Below are 21,549 nucleotides of genomic sequence, written 5' to 3' on the forward strand. Positions count from 1 at the left end.
GGTAGATAACAGGTCCTAGAGCAGCATGGTAGATAACAGGTCCTAGAGACACACACCAGACTGGTCAACAAGCAGCATGGTAGATAACAGGTCCTAGAGACACACACCAGACTGGTCAACCAGCAGCATGGTAGATAACAGGTCCTAGAGACACACACCAGACTGGTCAACCAGCAGCATGGTAGATAACAGGTCCTAGAGCAGCATGGTAGATAACAGGTCCTAGAGACACACACCAGACTGGTCAACCAGCAGCATGGTAGATAACAGGTCCTAGAGACACACACCAGACTGGTCAACCAGCAGCATGGTAGATAACAGGTCCTAGAGCAGCATGGTAGATAACAGTATGTGTACCTTGGAGCTGTCAGACACCACGTCCCAGTTCCCACCGCTCAGAGAGAACTTCCCGGACCCCATCCTCAACAGGATCTCTTCGGGTGTGTCCTTGGGGCCGTTAGCGAAGGGTGTGTATCCTGCTAACATGGTGTATAACAATACTCCAAGACTCCAGATATCACAGGCTGCATCATAACCCTGACGCATCAGCACCTACACACAGAGAGAGACATACACAGAGAGAGACACACAGAGAGAGACACACACAGAGACAGACACACACAGAGAGAGACATACACAGAGACAGACACACATACAGAGAGAGACATACACAGAGAGAGACATACACAGAGAGAGACATACACAGAGACAGACACAGAGACAGACATACACAGAGAGACATACATACAGAGAGACATACACAGAGACAGACATACACAGAGACAGACACACACAGAGACAGACACACACAGAGACAGACACACACACAGAGAGAGACATACACAGAGACAGACACACATACAGAGAGAGACATACACAGAGAGAGACATACACAGAGACAGACACAGAGACAGACATACACAGAGAGAGACATACACAGAGGCAGACACACACAGAGACAGACACACACAGAGAGAGACACACACAGAGAGAGACACACACAGAGAGAGACACACACAGAGAGAGACACAGAGACAGACATACACAGAGAGAGACATACACAGAGACAGACACAGAGACAGACACACACAGAGAGAGACACACACAGAGAGAGACACACACAGAGAGAGACACACACAGAGAGAGACACACACAGAGAGAGACACACACAGAGACATACACAGAGAGACATACATACAGAGAGACATACACAGAGAAACACACACAGAGACAGACATACATACAGAGAGAAACACACATACAGAGAGACATACACAGAGAAACACACACAGAGAGAGACACACACAGAGAGAGACATACACAGAGAGAGACATACACAGAGAGAGACATACACAGAGAGAGACATACACAGAGAGAGACATACACAGAGACAGACATACACAGAGAGAGACACACACAGAGACAGACACACACAGAGACAGACACACACAGAGACAGACATACACAGAGAGAGACATACACAGAGAGAGACACACATAGAGAGAGACACACATAGAGAGAGACACACATACAGAGAAAGACACACACAGAGACAGACACACACAGAGAGAGACATACACAGAGACAGACATACACAGAGAGAGACATACACAGAGAGAGACATACATACAGAGAGACATACACAGAGAAACACACACAGAGACAGACACACACAGAGAGAGACATACACAGAGAGAGACATACATACAGAGAAACACACACAGAGAGAGACATACACAGAGACAGACATACACACAGAGAGACACACACAGAGAGAGACACACACAGAGAGAGACACACACAGAGAGAGACACACACAGAGAGAGACACACATACAGAGAAAGACACACACAGAGACAGACATACACAGAGAGAGACATACACAGAGACAGACACACAGAGAGAGACATACACAGAGAGAGACATACATACAGAGAGACATACATACAGAGAGAGACACACACAGAGACAGACATACACAGAGAGAGACATACATACAGAGAAACACACACAGAGAGAGACATACATACAGAGAGACATACATACAGAGAGACACACACAGAGAGACATACACACACAGAGAGACATACACAGAGACAGACATACACAGAGACAGACATACACAGAGACAGACACACACAGAGAGAGACATACACAGAGAGAGACATACACAGAGAGAGACACACATACAGAGAAAGACACACACAGAAACAGACATACACAGAGAGAGACATACACAGAGAGAGACATACACAGAGAGAGACATACACAGAGAGAGACATACACAGAGAGAGACATACATACAGAGAGACACACACAGAGAGAGACATACATACAGAGAGACATACACACACAGAGAGACATACACAGAGAGAGACATACATACAGAGAAACACACACAGAGAGAGACATACATACAGAGAGACATACACACACAGAGAGACATACACAGAGAGAGACATACATACAGAGAAACACACACAGAGAGAGACATACATACAGAGAGACACACACAGAGAGAGACATACATACAGAGAGACATACACACACAGAGAGACATACACACACAGAGAGACATACACAGAGACAGACACACACAGAGAGAGACATACACAGAGACAGACACACACAGAGACAGACATACAGAGACAGACATACATACAGAGAGAAACACACATACAGAGAGAAACACACATACAGAGAGACATACACAGAGAGAGACATACACAGAGAGAGACATACACAGAGAAACACACACAGAGAAAGACAACAAACTCAGTACAGGTAAGGGGCTAGAGAACACTCAGATTGCTTTACTTCACCCTTCATGACCCTAAACCACCTAACTTCACCCTTCATGACCCCAAACCATCTAACTTCACCCTTCATGACCCCAAACCATCTAACTTCACCCTTCATGACCCCAAACCATCTAACTTCACCCTTCATGACCCCAAACCATCTATCTTCACCCTTCATGACCCCAAACCATCTAACTTCACCCTTCATGACCCCAAACCATCTAACTTCACCCTTCATGACCCAAAACCATCTATCTTCACCCTTCATGACCCCAAACCATCTAACTTCACCCTTCATGACCCCAAACCATCTAACTTCACCCTTCATGACCCCAAACCATCTATCTTCACCCTTCATGACCCCAAACCACCTAACTTCACCCTTCATGACCCCAAACCATCTAACTTCACCCTTCATGACCCCAAACCATCTAACTTCACCCTTCATGACCCCAAACCATCTAACTTCACCCTTCATGACCCCAAACCATCTAACTTCACCCTTCATGACCCCAAACCATCTAACTTCACCCTTCATGACCCTAAACCATCTATCTTCACCCTTCATGACCCCAAACCATCTAACTTCACCCTTCATGACCCCAAACCATCTATCTTCACCCTTCATGACCCTAAACCATCTATCTTCACCCTTCATGACCCTAAACCATCTAACTTCACCCTTCATGACCCCAAACCATCTAACTTCACCCTTCATGACCCCAAACCATCTAACTTCACCATTCCTAATGCCAACCCTAACTTGACCCTTCCTAATGCCAACCCTAACTTGACCCTTCCTAATGCCAACCCTAACTTGACCCTTCCTAATGCCAACCCTAACTTGACCCTTCCTAATGCCAACCCTAACTTGACCCTTCCTAATGCCAACCCTAACTTGACCCTTCCTAATGCCAACCCTAACTTTACCTTCCTAATGCCAACCCTAACTTTACCTTCCTAATGCCAACCCTAACTTTACCTTCCTAATGCCAACCCTAACTTTACCTTCCTAATGCCAACCCTAACTTTACCTTCCTAATGCCAACCCTAACTTTACCTTCCTAATGCCAACCCTAACTTTACCTTCCTAATGCCAACCCTAACTTTACCTTCCTAATGCCAACCCTAACTTTACCTTCCTAATGCCAACCCTAACTTTACCTTCCTAATGCCAACCCTAACTTTACCTTCCTAATGCCAACCCTAACTTTACCTTCCTAATGCCAACCCTAACTTTACCTTCCTAATGCCAACCCTAACTTTACCTTCCTAATGCCAACCCTAACTTTACCCTTCCTAATGCCAACCCTAACTTTACCCTTCCTAATGCCAACCCTAACTTTACCTTCCTAATGCCAACCCTAACTTTACCTTCCTAATGCCAACCCTAACTTTACCTTCCTAATGCCAACCCTAACTTTACCTTCCTAATGCCAACCCTACCTTTACCTTCCTAATGCCAACCCTAACTTTACCTTCCTAATGCCAACCCTAACTTTACCTTCCTAATGCCAACCCTTCTCAACTCTCCAACGTTACCCTTCTCAACTCTCCAACGTGACCCTTCTCCACTCTCCAACGTGACCCTTCTCCACTCTCCAACGTGAACCCTTCTCCACTCTCCAACGTGACCCTTCTCCACTCTCCAACGTGACCCTTCTCCACTCTCCAACGTGACCCTTCTCCACTCTCCAACGTGACCCTTCTCCACTCTCCAACGTGACCCTTCTCCACTCTCCAACGTGACCCTTCTCCACTCTCCAACGTGACCCTTCTCCATTCTCCAACGTGACCCTTCTCCACTCTCCAACGTGACCCTTCTCCACTCTCCAACGTGACCCTTCTCCACTCTCCAACGTGACCCTTCTCCACTCTCCAACGTGACCCTTCTCCATTCTCCAACGTGACCCTTCTCCACTCTCCAACGTGACCCTTCTCCACTCTCCAACGTGACCCTTCTCCACTCTCCAACGTGACCCTTCTCCACTCTCCAACGTGACCCTTCTCCACTCTCCAACGTGACCCTTCTCCACTCTCCAACGTGACCCTTCTCCACTCTCCAACGTGACCCTTCTCCACTCTCCAACGTGACCCTTCTCCACTCTCCAACGTGACCCTTCTCCACTCTCCAACGTTACCCTTCTCAACTCTCCAACGTTACCCTTCTCAACTCTCCAACGTGACCCTTCTCAACTCTCCAACGTGACCCTTCTCAACTCTCCAACGTTACCCTTCTCAACTCTCCAACGTTACCCTTCTCAACTCTCCAACTTTACCCTTCTCAACTCTCCAACGTGACCCTTCTCCACTCTCCAACGTGACCCTTCTCCACTCTCCAACGTTACCCTTCTCCACTCTCCAACGTTACCCTTCTCCACTCTCCAACGTGACCCTTCTCCACTCTCCAACGTGACCCTTCTCCACTCTCCAACGTGACCCTTCTCCACTCTCCAACGTGACCCTTCTCCACTCTCCAACGTGACCCTTCTCCACTCTCCAACGTGACCCTTCTCAACTCTCCAACGTTACCCTTCTCAACTCTCCAACGTTACCCTTCTCCACTCTCCAACGTTACCCTTCTCAACTCTCCAACGTTACCCTTCTCCACTCTCCAACGTGACCCTTCTCCACTCTCCAACTTTACCCTTCTCAACTCTCCAACGTTACCCTTCTCAACTCTCCAACGTTACCCTTCTCAACTCTCCAACTTTACCCTTCTCAACTCTCCAACGTGACCCTTCTCAACTCTCCAACGTGACCCTTCTCAACTCTCAAACGTTACCCTTCTCAACTCTCCAACGTGACCCTTCTCAACTCTCCAACGTTACCCTTCTCAACTCTCCAACGTTACCCTTCTCCACTCTCCAACGTTACCCTTCTCCACTCTCCAACGTGACCCTTCTCCACTCTCCAACGTTACCCTTCTCAACCCTCCAACGTTACCCTTCTCAACCCTCCAACGTTACCCTTCTCAACTCTCCAACGTTACCCTTCTCAACCCTCCAACGTTACCCTTCTCAACTCTCCAACGTTACCCTTCTCAACTCTCCAACGTTACCCTTCTCAACTCTCCAACGTTACCCTTCTCAACTCTCCAACGTTACCCTTCTCAACCCTCCAACGTGACCCTTCTCAACTCTCCAACGTTACCCTTCTAAACTCTCCAACGTTACCCTTCTCCACTCTCCAACGTGACCCTTCTCCACTCTCCAACGTGACCCTTCTCAACTCTCCAACGTTACCCTTCTCCACTCTCCAACGTGACCCTTCTCCACTCTCCAACGTTACCCTTCTCAACCCTCCAACGTTACCCTTCTCAACTCTCCAACGTTACCCTTCTCAACCCTCCAACGTTACCCTTCTCAACCCTCCAACGTTACCCTTCTCAACTCTCCAACGTTACCCTTCTCAACCCTCCAACGTTACCCTTCTCAACCCTCCAACGTGACCCTTCTCAACTCTCCAACGTTACCCTTCTAAACTCTCCAACGTTACCCTTCCCAACCCTAACTTTACAACTTCACCCTTCCTAATCCTCTAACCTTCCTAACCCACTGCTTTCTCTCTCTTCCTCTCTCTTCCTCCTCCTCTCTCTCACCTCTGGAGCAACAAAGTTAGCTGTGTAACATGGTGTTAGTAGCAGTCCGTTTCCTCCTCTCAGCTGCTTGGAGAAACCAAAATCACAGATCCTGATAGAATCAGGGTTCCCACTGTCGTCCATATAGAGGATGTTACTGGGCTTTAAGTCCCTATGGACAACCTAGAGGGGAGAGGAAGGAGAGGGAAGAGGAGCGAGCGAGAGAGAGGGAAGAGGAGCGAGCGAGAGAGAGGGAAGAGGAGCGAGCGAGAGAGGGGGAAGAGGAGCGAGAGAGAGAGAGGGAAGAGGAGCGAGAGAGAGGAGCGAGAGGAGCGAGAGAGAGAGAGGGAAGAGGAGCGAGAGAGGGGGAAGAGGAGCGAGCGAGAGAGAGGGAAGAGGAGCGAGCGAGAGAGAGGGAAGAGGAGCGAGCGAGAGAGAGGGAAGAGGAGCGAGAGAGAGGGAAGAGGAGCGAGAGAGAGGAGCGAGAGGAGCGAGAGAGAGGAGCGAGAGAGAGGAGCGAGAGAGAGGGAAGAGGAGCGAGAGAGAGAGAGGGAAGAGGAGCGAGAGAGGGGGAAGAGGAGCGAGCGAGAGAGAGGGAAGAGGAGCGAGAGAGGGGGAAGAGGAGCGAGCGAGAGAGAGGGAAGAGGAGCGAGAGAGAGAGGGGGAAGAGGAGCGAGAGAGAGAGAGGGAAGAGGAGCGAGCGAGAGAGAGGGAAGAGGAGCGAGCGAGAGAGAGGGAAGAGGAGCGAGCGAGAGAGAGGGAAGAGGAGCGAGAGAGAGGGAAGAGGAGCGAGAGAGAGGAGCGAGAGGAGCGAGAGAGAGGAGCGAGAGAGAGGAGCGAGAGAGAGGGAAGAGGAGCGAGAGAGAGAGAGGGAAGAGGAGCGAGAGAGGGGGAAGAGGAGCGAGCGAGAGAGAGGGAAGAGGAGCGAGAGAGGGGGAAGAGGAGCGAGCGAGAGAGAGGGAAGAGGAGCGAGCGAGAGAGAGGGAAGAGGAGCGAGCGAGAGAGAGGGAAGAGGAGCGAGAGAGGGGGAAGAGGAGCGAGCGAGAGAGAGGGAAGAGGAGCGAGCGAGAGAGAGGGAAGAGGAGCGAGCGAGAGAGAGGGAAGAGGAGCGAGCGAGAGAGAGGGAAGAGGAGCGAGAGAGAGAGAGGGAAGAGGAGCGAGCGAGAGGGAAGAGGAGCGAGAGAGAGAGAGGGAAGAGGAGCGAGAGAGAGGGAAGAGGAGCGAGAGAGGGGGAAGAGGAGCGAGCGAGAGAGAGGGAAGAGGAGCGAGCGAGAGAGAGGGAAGAGGAGCGAGCGAGAGAGAGGGAAGAGGAGCGAGAGAGAGAGAGGGAAGAGGAGCGAGCGAGAGAGAGGGAAGAGGAGCGAGAGAGGGGGAAGAGGAGCGAGCGAGAGAGAGGGAAGAGGAGCGAGCGAGAGAGGGGGAAGAGGAGCGAGAGAGAGAGAGGGAAGAGGAGCGAGCGAGAGAGAGGGAAGAGGAGCGAGCGAGAGAGAGGGAAGAGGAGCGAGCGAGAGAGGGGGAAGAGGAGCGAGAGAGAGAGAGGGAAGAGGAGCGAGAGAGAGAGAGGGAAGAGGAGCGAGCGAGAGAGAGGGAAGAGGAGCGAGCGAGAGAGAGGGAAGAGGAGCGAGCGAGAGAGAGGGAAGAGGAGCGAGCGAGAGAGAGGGAAGAGGAGCGAGCGAGAGAGAGGGAAGAGGAGCGAGCGAGAGAGAGGGAAGAGGAGCGAGCGAGAGAGAGGGAAGAGGAGCGAGAGAGAGAGAGGGAAGAGGAGCGAGCGAGAGAGAGGGAAGAGGAGCGAGCGAGAGAGAGGGAAGAGGAGCGAGAGAGGGGGAAGAGGAGCGAGCGAGAGAGAGGGAAGAGGAGCGAGCGAGAGAGGGGGAAGAGGAGCGAGAGAGAGAGAGGGAAGAGGAGCGAGCGAGAGAGAGGGAAGAGGAGCGAGCGAGAGAGAGGGAAGAGGAGCGAGCGAGAGAGAGGGAAGAGGAGCGAGCGAGAGAGGGGGAAGAGGAGCGAGAGAGAGAGAGGGAAGAGGAGCGAGAGAGAGAGAGGGAAGAGGAGCGAGCGAGAGAGAGGGAAGAGGAGCGAGCGAGAGAGAGGGAAGAGGAGCGAGCGAGAGAGAGGGAAGAGGAGCGAGAGAGAGGGAAGAGGAGCGAGAGAGAGGAGCGAGAGGAGCGAGAGAGAGGAGCGAGAGAGAGGAGCGAGAGAGAGGGAAGAGGAGCGAGAGAGAGAGAGGGAAGAGGAGCGAGAGAGGGGGAAGAGGAGCGAGCGAGAGAGAGGGAAGAGGAGCGAGAGAGGGGGAAGAGGAGCGAGCGAGAGAGAGGGAAGAGGAGCGAGCGAGAGAGAGGGAAGAGGAGCGAGCGAGAGAGAGGGAAGAGGAGCGAGCGAGAGAGAGGGAAGAGGAGCGAGCGAGAGAGAGGGAAGAGGAGCGAGCGAGAGAGAGGGAAGAGGAGCGAGCGAGAGAGAGGGAAGAGGAGCGAGAGAGAGAGAGGGAAGAGGAGCGAGAGAGAGGGAAGAGGAGCGAGAGAGGGGGAAGAGGAGCGAGCGAGAGAGAGGGAAGAGGAGCGAGCGAGAGAGAGGGAAGAGGAGCGAGCGAGAGAGAGGGAAGAGGAGCGAGAGAGAGAGAGGGAAGAGGAGCGAGCGAGAGAGAGGGAAGAGGAGCGAGAGAGGGGGAAGAGGAGCGAGCGAGAGAGAGGGAAGAGGAGCGAGCGAGAGAGGGGGAAGAGGAGCGAGAGAGAGAGAGGGAAGAGGAGCGAGCGAGAGAGAGGGAAGAGGAGCGAGCGAGAGAGAGGGAAGAGGAGCGAGCGAGAGAGGGGGAAGAGGAGCGAGAGAGAGAGAGGGAAGAGGAGCGAGCGAGAGAGAGGGAAGAGGAGCGAGCGAGAGAGAGGGAAGAGGAGCGAGCGAGAGAGAGGGAAGAGGAGCGAGCGAGAGAGAGGGAAGAGGAGCGAGAGAGAGGGAAGAGGAGCGAGCGAGAGAGGGGGAAGAGGAGCGAGCGAGAGAGAGGGAAGAGGAGCGAGCGAGAGAGGGGGAAGAGGAGCGAGCGAGAGAGAGGGAAGAGGAGCGAGCGAGAGAGAGGGAAGAGGAGCGAGCGAGAGAGAGGGAAGAGGAGCGAGAGAGAGAGAGGGAAGAGGAGCGAGCGAGAGAGAGGAGCGAGAGAGGGGGAAGAGGAGCGAGCGAGAGAGGGGGAAGAGGAGCGAGAGAGAGAGAGGGAAGAGGAGCGAGCGAGAGAGGGGGAAGAGGAGCGAGAGAGAGAGAGGGAAGAGGAGCGAGCGAGAGAGAGGGAAGAGGAGCGAGAGAGGGGGAAGAGGAGCGAGCGAGAGAGAGGGAAGAGGAGCGAGCGAGAGAGGGGGAAGAGGAGCGAGAGAGAGAGAGGGAAGAGGAGCGAGCGAGAGAGAGGGAAGAGGAGCGAGCGAGAGAGAGGAGCGAGAGAGGGGGAAGAGGAGCGAGCGAGAGAGGGGGAAGAGGAGCGAGAGAGAGAGAGGGAAGAGGAGCGAGCGAGAGAGGGGGAAGAGGAGCGAGCGAGAGAGAGGGAAGAGGAGCGAGAGAGAGAGAGGGAAGAGGAGCGAGCGAGAGAGAGGGAAGAGGAGCGAGAGAGAGAGAGGGAAGAGGAGCGAGCGAGAGAGAGGGAAGAGGAGCGAGCGAGAGAGAGGGAAGAGGAGCGAGCGAGAGAGAGGGAAGAGGAGCGAGCGAGAGAGAGGGAAGAGGAGCGAGCGAGAGAGAGGGAAGAGGAGCGAGAGAGGGGGAAGAGGAGCGAGCGAGAGGGAAGAGGAGCGAGAGAGAGGAGCGAGAGAGAGGGAAGAGGAGCGAGAGAGAGAGAGAGAGAGGAGGCGAGAGGGTGGGCGAGAGAGAGGAAAAACAGGAAAGAGGATGGATAGAGGGAGGAGAAGGGGGAGGAGGGGGGTGGGAGGGAGGGAGGGAGGAAGGATAGGAGGTAGAGAGGAAGAGGGAGGTAGAGAGGAAGCGGGAGGGAGAGAGGATGGAAGGGAGGAGAGAGAGATGTTAGACAAAAGTTTTGAAAAGGCGGGTCCCAAGGCGGGTCAGTCTTACGCCAGTCTACAGTGTGTTACACATGTGTAGATGTTTGTTTCTTCATACTGTGTCTCAGTCTTACCCCTTGACAGTGCAGGTAGTGGACAGTCTTGGTAATAGTGTAGAGAACAGAGCTTGCTTCTCTCTCTGAGAAGAACTTCTGTCTGAGGATCTTATCCAGCAACTCTCCTCCCTTCATCAGTTCTGTTACCACATACACATACCTGCCCTCGTCATACACCTAACACACACACACACACACACACACACACACACACACACACACACACACACACACACACACACACACACACGTTAATACACTGAGCTGTCAGTACAAACGGAATACATACAGACAGAGACCCAGTTTGTGGGTACGGTAACAGTTTGTGGGTACGGTAACAGTTTAGGGGTCCAGTAACAGTTTAGGGGTACGGTAACAGTTTAGGGGTACGGTAACAGTTTAGGGGTCCGGTAACAGTTTAGGGGTCCGGTAACAGTTTAGGGGTCCGGTAACAGTTTAGGGGTACGGTAACAGTTTAGGGGTAGAGTAACAGTTTAGGGGTAGAGTAACCGTTTAGGGGTACGGTAACAGTTTAGGGGTACGGTAACAGTTTAGGGGTAGAGTAACAGTTTAGGGGTACAGTAACAGTTTAGGGGTACAGTAACAGTTTAGGGGTACGGTAACAGTTTAGGGGTACGGTAACAGTTTAGGGGTACGGTAACAGTTTAGGGGTACGGTAACAGTTTAGGGGTACGGTAACAGTTTAGGGGTACGGTAACAGTTTAGGGGTACGGTAACAGTAAGGGTACAGTAACAGTTTAGGGGTACGGTAACAGTTTAGGGGTACGGTAACAGTTTAGGGGTACGGTAACAGTTTAGGGGTACGGTAACAGTTTAGGTGTAGAGTAACAGTTTAGGGGTAGAGTAACAGTTTAGGGGTAGAGTAACAGTTTAGGGGTAGAGTAACAGTTTAGGGGTACGGTAACAGTTTAGGGGTACGGTAACAGTTTAGGGGTACGGTAACAGTTTAGGGGTACGGTAACAGTTTAAGGGTACGGTAACAGTTTAAGGGTACGGTAACAGTTTAAGGGTACGGTAACAGTTTAAGGGTACGGTAACAGTTTAGGGGTACGGTAACAGTTTAGGGGTACGGTAACAGTTTAGGGGTACGGTAACAGTTTAGGGGTACGGTAACAGTTTAGGGGTACGGTAACAGTTTAGGGGTACGGTAACAGTTTAGGGGTACGGTAACAGTTTAGGGGTACGGTAACAGTTTAGGGGTACGGTAACAGTTTAGGGGTACGGTAACAGTTTAGGGGTACGGTAACAGTTTAGGGGTACGGTAACAGTTTAGGGGTACGGTAACAGTTTAAGGGTACGGTAACAGTTTAGGGGTAGAGTAACAGTTTAGGGGTACGGTAACAGTTTAGGGGTACGGTAACAGTTTAGGGGTACGGTAACAGTTTAGGGGTACGGTAACAGTTTAGGGGTACGGTAACAGTTTAGGGGTACGGTAACAGTTTAAGGGTACGGTAACAGTTTAGGGGTAGAGTAACAGTTTAGGGGTAGAGTAACAGTTTAGGGGTAGAGTAACAGTTTAGGGGTACGGTAACAGTTTAGGGGTAGAGTAACAGTTTAGGGGTAGAGTAACAGTTTAGGGGTAGAGTAACAGTTTAGGGGTACGGTAACAGTTTAAGGGTACGGTAACAGTTAAGGGGTAGAGTAACAGTTTAGGGGTACGGTAACAGTTTAGGGGTACGGTAACAGTTAAGGGGTAGAGTAACAGTTTAGGGGTACAGTAACAGTTTAGGGGTACGGTAACAGTAAGGGTACAGTAACAGTTTAGGGGTACGGTAACAGTTTAAGGGTACGGTAACAGTTTGGCAATTAGTATTAGCACTTCAGACCTCTATTTTCTCAAAACTAAGACCATCGCCGAAACAAAGACAGTTCTATAGACTTGTTCTATAGAGTTGTTCTACAGTTGTTCTACAGAGTTGTTCTATAGAGTTGTTCTATAGAGTTGTTCTGCGGAGTTGTTCTATAGAGTTGTTCTATAGAGTTGTTCTGCGGAGTTGTTCTGCGGAGTTGTTCTACAGAGTTGTTCTACAGAGTTGTTCTACAGAGTTGTTCTATAGAGTTGTTCTACAGAGTTGTTCTATAGAGTTGTTCTATAGAGTTGTTCTGCAGAGTTGTTCTATAGAGTTGTTCTATAGAGTTGTTCTATAGAGTTGTTCTATAGAGTTGTTCTATAGAGTTGTTCTATAGAGTTGTTCTATAGAGTTGTTCTATAGAGTTGTTCTATAGAGTTGTTCTATAGAGTTGTTCTATAGAGTTGTTCTATAGAGTGGTTCTACAGAGTTGTTCTACAGAGTTGTTCTACAGAGTTGTTCTATAGAGTTGTTCTATAGAGTTGTTCTATGGAGTTGTTCTGTGGAGTTGTTCTGTGGAGTTGTTCTATAGAGTTGTTCTACAGAGTTGTTCTACAGAGTTGTTCTATAGAGTTGTTCTATAGAGTTGTTCTATAGAGTTGTTCTATAGAGTTGTTCTATAGAGTTGTTCTAGAGAGTTGTTCTAGAGAGTTGTTCTAGAGAGTTGTTCTATAGAGTTGTTCTATAGAGTTGTTCTATAGAGTTGTTCTATAGAGTTGTTCTATAGAGTTGTTCTATAGAGTTGTTCTATAGAGTTGTTCTATAGAGTTGTTCTGCAGAGTTGTTCTATAGAGTTGTTCTATAGAGTTGTTCTATAGAGTTGTTCTATAGAGTTGTTCTATAGAGTTGTTCTATAGAGTTGTTCTATAGAGTTGTTCTGCAGAGTTGTTCTATAGAGTTGTTCTATAGAGTTGTTCTACAGAGTTGTTCTATAGAGTTGTTCTACAGAGTTGTTCTATAGAGTTGTTCTATAGAGTTGTTCTGCAGAGTTGTTCTATAGAGTTGTTCTATAGAGTTGTTCTATAGAGTTGTTCTGCGGAGTTGTTCTATAGAGTTGTTCTATAGAGTTGTTCTATAGAGTTGTTCTATAGAGTTGTTCTATAGAGTTGTTCTATAGAGTTGTTCTATAGAGTTGTTCTGTAGAGTTGTTCTGCAGAGTTGTTCTACAGAGTTGTTCTATAGTGTTGTTCTGCGGAGTTGTTCTATAGAGTTGTTCTATAGAGTTGTTCTATAGAGTTGTTCTATAGAGTTGTTCTATAGAGTTGTTCTGCAGAGTTGTTCTACAGAGTTGTTCTATAGTGTTGTTCTATAGTGTTGTTCTATAGAGTTGTTCTATAGAGTTGTTCTGCGGAGTTGTTCTATAGAGTTGTTCTATAGAGTTGTTCTATAGAGTTGTTCTATAGAGTTGTTCTACAGAGTTGTTCTACAGAGTTGTTCTATAGAGTTGTTCTACAGAGTTGTTCTATAGAGTTGTTCTATAGAGTTGTTCTATAGAGTTGTTCTACAGAGTTGTTCTATAGAGTTGTTCTATAGAGTTGTTCTGCAGAGTTGTTCTATAGAGTTGTTCTATAGAGTTGTTCCGACTGTGAGCTGGGCCTAATTGCCCCAAACATCAGTGCCGACCTCACTAATGCTCTTGTGGCTGAATGGAAGCAAATCCCCACAGCAATGTTCCAACATCTAGTGGAAAGCCTTCCCAGAAGAGTGGAGGCTGTTATAGCAGCAATGTTCCAACATCTAGTGGACAGCCTTCCCAGAAGAGTGGAGGCTGTTATAACAGCAATGTTCCAACATCTAGAGGAAAGCCTTCCCAGAAGAGTGGAGGCTGTTATAGCAGCAATGTTCCAACATCTAGTGGAAAGCCTTCCCAGAAGAGTGGAGGCTGTTATAGCAGCAATGTTCCAACATCTAGTGGAAAGCCTTCCCAGAAGAGTGGAGGCTGTTATAGCAGCAATGTTCCAACATCTAGTGGAAAGCCTTCCCAGAAGAGTGGAGGCTGTTATAGCAGCAATGTTCCAACATCTAGTGGAAAGCCTTCCCAGAAGAGTGGAGGCTGTTATAGCAGCAATGTTCCAACATCTAGTGGACAGCCTTCCCAGAAGAGTGGAGGCTGTTATAGCAGCAATGTTCCAACATCTAGTGGAAAGCCTTCCCAGAAGAGTGGAGGCTGTTATAGCAGCAATGTTCCAACATCTAGTGGAAAGCCTTCCCAGAAGAGTGGAGGCTGTTATAGCAGCAATGTTCCAACATCTAGTGGAAAGCCTTCCCAGAAGAGTGGAGGCTGTTATAGCAGCAATGTTCCAACATCTAGTGGAAAGCCTTCCCAGAAGAGTGGAGGCTGTTATAGCAGCAATGTTCCAACATCTAGTGGAAAGCCTTCCCAGAAGAGTGGAGGCTGTTATAGCAGCAATGTTCCAACATCTAGTGGAAAGCCTTCCCAGAAGAGTGGAGGCTGTTATAGCAGCAAATGAGGGGGGACCAACTCCATATTAATACCCATGATTTTGGAATGATAGCTACTTGATACCACTCTCTCTGTCCTTGGTGATAGCTACTTCTTACCCCTCTCTCTGTCCTTGGTGATAGCTACCTGTTACCCCTCTCTCTGTCCTTGGTGATAGCTACCTGTTACCCCTCTCTCTGTCCTTGGTGATAGCTACCTGTTACCCCTCTCAATGTCCTTGGTGATAGCTACCTGTTACCACTCTCTCTGTCCTTGGTGATAGCTACCTGTTACCCCTCTCTCTGTCCTTGGTGATAGCTACCTGTTACTCCTCTCTATGTCCTTGGTGATAGCTACCTGTTACCACTCTCTATGTCCTTGGGGATAGCTACCTGTTACCACTCTCTCTGTCCTTGGGGATAGCTACCTGATACCACTCTCTATGTCCTTGGGGATAGCTACCTGTTACCACTCTCTCTGTCCTTGGTGATAGCTACTTGTTACCCCTCTCTCTGTCCTTGGTGATAGCTACTTGATACCACTCTCTCTGTCCTTGGTGATAGCTACCTGTTACCCCTCTCTCTGTCCTTGGTGATAGCTACTTCTTACCCCTCTCTCTGTCCTTGGTGATAGCTACCTGTTACCCCTCTCAATGTCCTTGGTGATAGCTACTTGTTACCCCTCTCTCTGTCCTTGGTGATAGCTACCTGTTACCCCTCTCAATGTCCTTGGTGATAGCTACTTGTTACCCCTCTCAATGTCCTTGGTGATAGCTACTTGTTACCACTCTCTATGTCCTTGGTGATAGCTACCTGTTACCCCTCTCAATGTCCTTGGTGATAGCTACTTGTTACCCCTCTCTCTGTCCTTGGTGATAGCTACCTGTTACCCCTCTCTCTGTCCTTGGTGATAGCTACCTGTTACCCCTCTCAATGTCCTTGGTGATAGCTACTTGTTACCCCTCTCTCTGTTCTTGGTGATAGCTACTTGTTACCCCTCTCTCTGTCCTTGGTGATAGCTACTTGTTACCCCTCTCAATGTCCTTGGTGATAGCTACTTGTTACCCCTCTCTCTGTCCTTGGTGATAGCTACTTGTTACCCCTCTCTCTGTCCTTGGTGATAGCTACTTGTTACCCCTCTCAATGTCCTTGGTGATAGCTACCTGTTACCCCTCTCTCTGTCCTTGGTGATAGCTACTTGTTACCCCTCTCAATGTCCTTGGTGATAGCTACTTGTTACCCCTCTCTCTGTCCTTGGTGATAGCTACCTGTTACCCCTCTCTCTGTCCTTGGTGATAGCTACCTGTTACCCCTCTCAATGTCCTTGGTGATAGCTACTTGTTACCCCTCTCAATGTCCTTGGTGATAGCTACTTGTTACCCCTCTCAATGTCCTTGGTGATAGCTACTTGTTACCCCTCTCAATGTCCTTGGTGATAGCTACTTGTTACCCCTCTCAATGTCCTTGGTGATAGCTACTTGATACCACTCTCTCTGTCCTTGGTGATAGCTACTTGTTACCCCTCTCTCTGTCCTTGGTGATAGCTACTTGATACCACTCTCTCTGTCCTTGGTGATAGCTACCTGTTACCCCTCTCTCTGTCCTTGGTGATAGCTACTTCTTACCCCTCTCTCTGTCCTTGGTGATAGCTACCTGTTACCCCTCTCAATGTCCTTGGTGATAGCTACCTGTTACCCCTCTCTCTGACCTTGGTGATAGCTACTTCTTACCCCTCTCTCTGTCCTTGGTGATAGCTACCTGTTACCCCTCTCTCTGTCCTTGGTGATAGCTACTTGTTACCCCTCTCTCTGTCCTTGGTGATAGCTACCTGTTACCCCTCTCTCTGTCCTTGGTGATAGCTACCTGTTACCCCTCTCAATGTCCTTGGTGATAGCTACTTGATACCACTCTCTATGTCCTTGGTGATAGCTACTTGTTACCCCTCTCTCTATCCTTGGTGATAGCTACCTGTTACCCCTCTCAATGTCCTTGGTGATAGCTACTTGTTACCCCTCTCTCTGTCCTTGGTGATAGCTACCTGTTACCCCTCTCTCTGTCCTTGGTGATAGCTACCTGTTACCCCTCTCTCTGTCCTTGGTGATAGCTACCTGTTACCCCTCTCTCTGTCCTTGGTGATAGCTACTTGTTACCCCTCTCAATGTCCTTGGTGATAGCTACTTGTTACCCCTCTCTCTGTCCTTGGTGATAGCTACTTGTTACCCCTCTCTCTGTCCTTGGTGATAGCTACTTGTTACCCCTCTCAATGTCCTTGGTGATAGCTACCTGTTACCCCTCTCTCTGTCCTTGGTGATAGCTACCTGTTACCACTCTCTCTGTCCTTGGTGATAGCTACCTGTTACCCCTCTCTCTGTCCTTGGTGATAGCTACCTGTTACCCCTCTCTCTGTCCTTGGTGATAGCTACTTGTTACCCCTCTCTCTGTCCTTGGTGATAGCTACTTGTTACCCCTCTCTATGTCCTTGGTGATAGCTACTTGTTACCCCTCTCTATGTCCTTGGTGATAGCTACTTGTTACCCCTCTCTCTGTCCTTGGTGAATGTGATATGTGGTTGTCCCACCTACACTTACATTTGTCATTTAGCAGACACTGTTAACCCGAGTGACTTACAGTAGTGAGGGGATACATTTTCACACAGGACCAAGGCATTTTAAGAGGAATGCACTAACTATAAGTCGCTCTAAATAAGAGCATCTGCTAAATTACTCATATGTAAATGTAACAGTTTAGGGCTAACAGTAACAGTTTGGGCTACAGTACTTACATCTTTGAGTGTGATGATGTTGGGGTGCTGTGCGTATCTCATCAGAATCTCAATCTCCTCCGATGGATCCCTCTTACCCTTATCTATTATCTAGAAAGACAGACATTCAGGTGAGTATCTAGTTAGTACAGGTTAGGTTGGATACTTTGACTTGACTTCGGTTACATAATTTTTTCACCCTCAACACCGCAACTCCCCGGAGGGCTCAGGAGAGGCGAAGGTCGAGTCATGAAGGTCGAAGGTCGAGCCTCCGAAACATGACCCGCCAAACCACGCTCATTAACATCCACCCGCTTAACCCGGAAGCATGTGTCAAAGGAAACACTGTTAAACTGACGACCGAACCCTCCCCTAACCCAGGCAAGGTGTCGCTAGAGCGCGGTGAGCCAAGTAAACCGAACCCTCCCCTAACCCAGACAAGGTGTCGCTAGAGCGCGGTGAGCCAAGTAAACCGAACCCTCCCCTAACCCAGACAAGGTGTCGCTAGAGCGCGGTGAGCCAAGTAAACCGAACCCTCCCCTAACCCAGGCAAGGTGTCGCTAGAGCGCGGTGAGCCAAGTAAACCGAACCCTCCCCTAACCCAGACAAGGTGTCGCTAGAGCGCGGTGAGCCAAGTAAACCGAACCCTCCCCTAACCCAGGCAAGGTGTCGCTAGAGCGCGGTGAGCCAAGTAAACCGAACCCTCCCCTAACCCAGACAAGGTGTCGCTAGAGAGTCTAATGGCTTGGAGGTAGAAGCTGTTCAGTAGTCTGATGGGGGTAGAAGCTGTTCAGCAGTCTGATGGTTTGGGGGTAGAAGCTGTTCAGCAGGTTAATGGCTTGGGGGTAGAAGCTGTTCAGGAGTCTAATGGCTTGGGGGTAGAAGCTGTTCAGCAGTCTGATGGTTTGGGGGTAGAAGCTGTTCAGCAGTCTGATGGCTTGGGGGTAGAAGCTGTTCAGCAGGTTAATGGCTTGGGGGTAGAAGCTGTTCACCAGTCTAATGGCTTGGGGGGAGAAGCTGTTCAGGAGTCTGATGGCTTGGGGGTAGAAGCTGTTCAGCAGTCTGAAGGCTTGGGGGTAGAAGCTGTTCAGCAGTCTGATGGTTTGGGGGTAGAAGCTGTTCAGCAGTCTGATGGCTTGGGGGTAGAAGCTGTTCAGCAGTCTGATGGTTTGGGGGTAGAAGCTGTTCAGGAGTCTGATGGTTTGGGGGTAGAAGCTGTTCAGCAGTCTGATGGCTTGGGGGTAGAAGCTGTTCAGGAGTCTGATGGCTTGGGGGTAGAAGCTGTTCAGGAGTCTGATGGGGGTAGAAGCTGTTCAGGAGTCTGATGGGGGTAGAAGCTGTTCAGCAGTCTGATGGTTTGGGGGTAGAAGCTGTTCAGGAGTCTGATGGGGGTAGAAGCTGTTCAGCAGTCTGATGGGGGTAGAAGCTGTTCAGCAGTCTGATGGGGGTAGAAGCTGTTCAGCAGTCTGATGGGGGTAGAAGCTGTTCAGCAGTCTGATGGCTTGGGGGTAGAAGCTGTTAAGCAGTCTGATGGGGGTAGAAGCTGTTCAGCAGTCTGATGGCTTGGGGGTAGAAGCTGTTCAGCAGTCTGATGGGGGTAGAAGCTGTTCAGCAGTCTGATGGGGGTAGAAGCTGTTCAGCAGTCTGATGGGGGTAGAAGCTGTTCAGCAGTCTGATGGGGGTAGAAGCTGTTCAGCAGTCTGATGGGGGTAGAAGCTGTTCAGCAGTCTGATGGGGGTAGAAGCTGTTCAGCAGTCTGATGGGGGTAGAAGCTGTTCAGCAGTCTGATGGGGGTAGAAGCTGTTCAGCAGTCTGATGGGGGTAGAAGCTGTTCAGCAGTCTGATGGGGGTAGAAGCTGTTCAGCAGTCTGATGGGGGTAGAAGCTGTTCAGCAGTCTGATGGGGGTAGAAGCTGTTCAGCAGTCTGATGGGGGTAGAAGCTGTTCAGCAGTCTAATGGCTTGGGGGTAGAAGCTGTTCAGCAGTCTAATGGCTTGGGGGTAGAAGCTGTTCAGCAGTCTAATGGCTTGGGGGTAGAAGCTGTTCAGCAGTCTAATGGCTTGGGGGTAGAAGCTGTTCAGCAGTCTAATGGCTTGGGGGTAGAAGCTGTTCAGCAGTCTAATGGCTTGGGGGTAGAAGCTGTTCAGCAGTCTAATGACTTGGGGGTAGAAGCTGTTCAGCAGTCTAATGGCTTGGGGGTAGAAGCTGTTCAGCAGTCTAATGACTTGGGGGTAGAAGCTGTTCAGCAGTCTAATGGCTTGGGGGTAGAAGCTGTTCAGCAGTCTAATGGCTTGGGGGTAGAAGCTGTTCAGCAGTCTAATGGCTTGGGGGTAGAAGCTGTTCAGCAGTCTAATGGCTTGGGGGTAGAAGCTGTTCAGCAGTCTAATGACTTGGGGGTAGAAGCTGTTCAGCAGTCTAATGGCTTGGGGGTAGAAGCTGTTCAGCAGTCTAATGGCTTGGGGGTAGAAGCTGTTCAGCAGTCTAATGGCTTGGGGGTAGAAGCTGTTCAGCAGTCTAATGGCTTGGGGGTAGAAGCTGTTCAGCAGTCTAATGGGGGTAGAAGCTGTTCAGGAGTCTAATGGCTTGGGGGTAGAAGCTGTTCAGCAGTCTGATGGTTTGGGGGTAGAAGCTGTTCAGCAGTCTGATGGCTTGGGGGTAGAAGCTGTTCAGCAGTCTGAAGGCTTGGGGGTAGAAGCTGTTCAGCAGTCTGATGGTTTGGGGGTAGAAGCTGTTCAGCAGTCTGATGGCTTGGGGGTAGAAGCTGTTCAGCAGTCTGATGGCTTGGGGGTAGAAGCTGTTCAGCAGTCTGATGGTTTGGGGGTAGAAGCTGTTCAGGAGTCTGATGGTTTGGGGGTAGAAGCTGTTCAGCAGTCTGATGGCTTGGGGGTAGAAGCTGTTCAGGAGTCTGATGGGGGTAGAAGCTGTTCAGGAGTCTGATGGGGGTAGAAGCTGTTCAGCAGTCTGATGGTTTGGGGGTAGACGCTGTTCAGGAGTCTGATGGGGGTAGAAGCTGTTCAGCAGTCTGATGGGGGTAGAAGCTGTTCAGCAGTCTGATGGGGGTAGAAGCTGTTCAGCAGTCTGATGGCTTGGGGGTAGAAGCTGTTAAGCAGTCTGATGGGGGTAGAAGCTGTTCAGCAGTCTGATGGGGGTAGAAGCTGTTCAGCAGTCTGATGGGGGTAGAAGCTGTTCAGCAGTCTGATGGCTTGGGGGTAGAAGCTGTTCAGCAGTCTGATGGGGGTAGAAGCTGTTCAGCAGTCTGATGGGGGTAGAAGCTGTTCAGCAGTCTGATGGGGGTAGAAGCTGTTCAGCAGTCTGATGGGGGTAGAAGCTGTTCAGCAGTCTGATGGGGGTAGAAGCTGTTCAGCAGTCTGATGGGGGTAGAAGCTGTTCAGCAGTCTGATGGGGGTAGAAGCTGTTCAGCAGTCTGATGGGGGTAGAAGCTGTTCAGCAGTCTGATGGGGGTAGAAGCTGTTCAGCAGTCTGATGGGGGTAGAAGCTGTTCAGCAGTCTGATGGGGGTAGAAGCTGTTCAGCAGTCTGATGGGGGTAGAAGCTGTTCAGCAGTCTAATGGCTTGGGGGTAGAAGCTGTTCAGCAGTCTAATGGCTTGGGGGTAGAAGCTGTTCAGCAGTCTAATGGCTTGGGGGTAGAAGCTGTTCAGCAGTCTAATGGCTTGGGGGTAGAAGCTGTTCAGCAGTCTAATGGCTTGGGGGTAGAAGCTGTTCAGCAGTCTAATGGCTTGGGGGTAGAAGCTGTTCAGCAGTCTAATGGCTTGGGGGTAGAAGCTGTTCAGCAGTCTAATGGCTTGGGGGTAGAAGCTGTTCAGCAGTCTAATGGCTTGGGGGTAGAAGCTGTTCAGCAGTCTAATGACTTGGGGGTAGAAGCTGTTCAGCAGTCTAATGGCTTGGGGGTAGAAGCTGTTCAGCAGTCTAATGGCTTGGGGGTAGAAGCTGTTCAGCAGTCTAATGACTTGGGGGTAGAAGCTGTTCAGCAGTCTAATGGCTTGGGGGTAGAAG

At 50.0% G+C, this 21,549-nt stretch overlaps 1 protein-coding gene across 1 annotated transcript in view; it reads right to left on the reverse strand.

The window, feature by feature from the left end:
* Positions 1–357: 357 nt before the first annotated feature.
* LOC129843435 (ribosomal protein S6 kinase alpha-6) overlaps positions 358–21,549 on the reverse strand; it is a gene marked incomplete at its 3' end in the record, with an annotated part of 70,574 nt that continues 49,382 nt past the window's right edge. The window contains 4 exon segments of the mRNA XM_055912154.1: positions 358–552; positions 6,403–6,564; positions 10,481–10,639; positions 17,558–17,647. Coding sequence (XP_055768129.1) covers positions 358–552; positions 6,403–6,564; positions 10,481–10,639; positions 17,558–17,647 — 606 coding nt within the window.

This window comes from Salvelinus fontinalis, unplaced genomic scaffold (assembly GCF_029448725.1).
Source record: "Salvelinus fontinalis isolate EN_2023a unplaced genomic scaffold, ASM2944872v1 scaffold_0136, whole genome shotgun sequence".
NCBI classification, from domain to species: Eukaryota; Metazoa; Chordata; class Actinopteri; order Salmoniformes; family Salmonidae; genus Salvelinus; species Salvelinus fontinalis.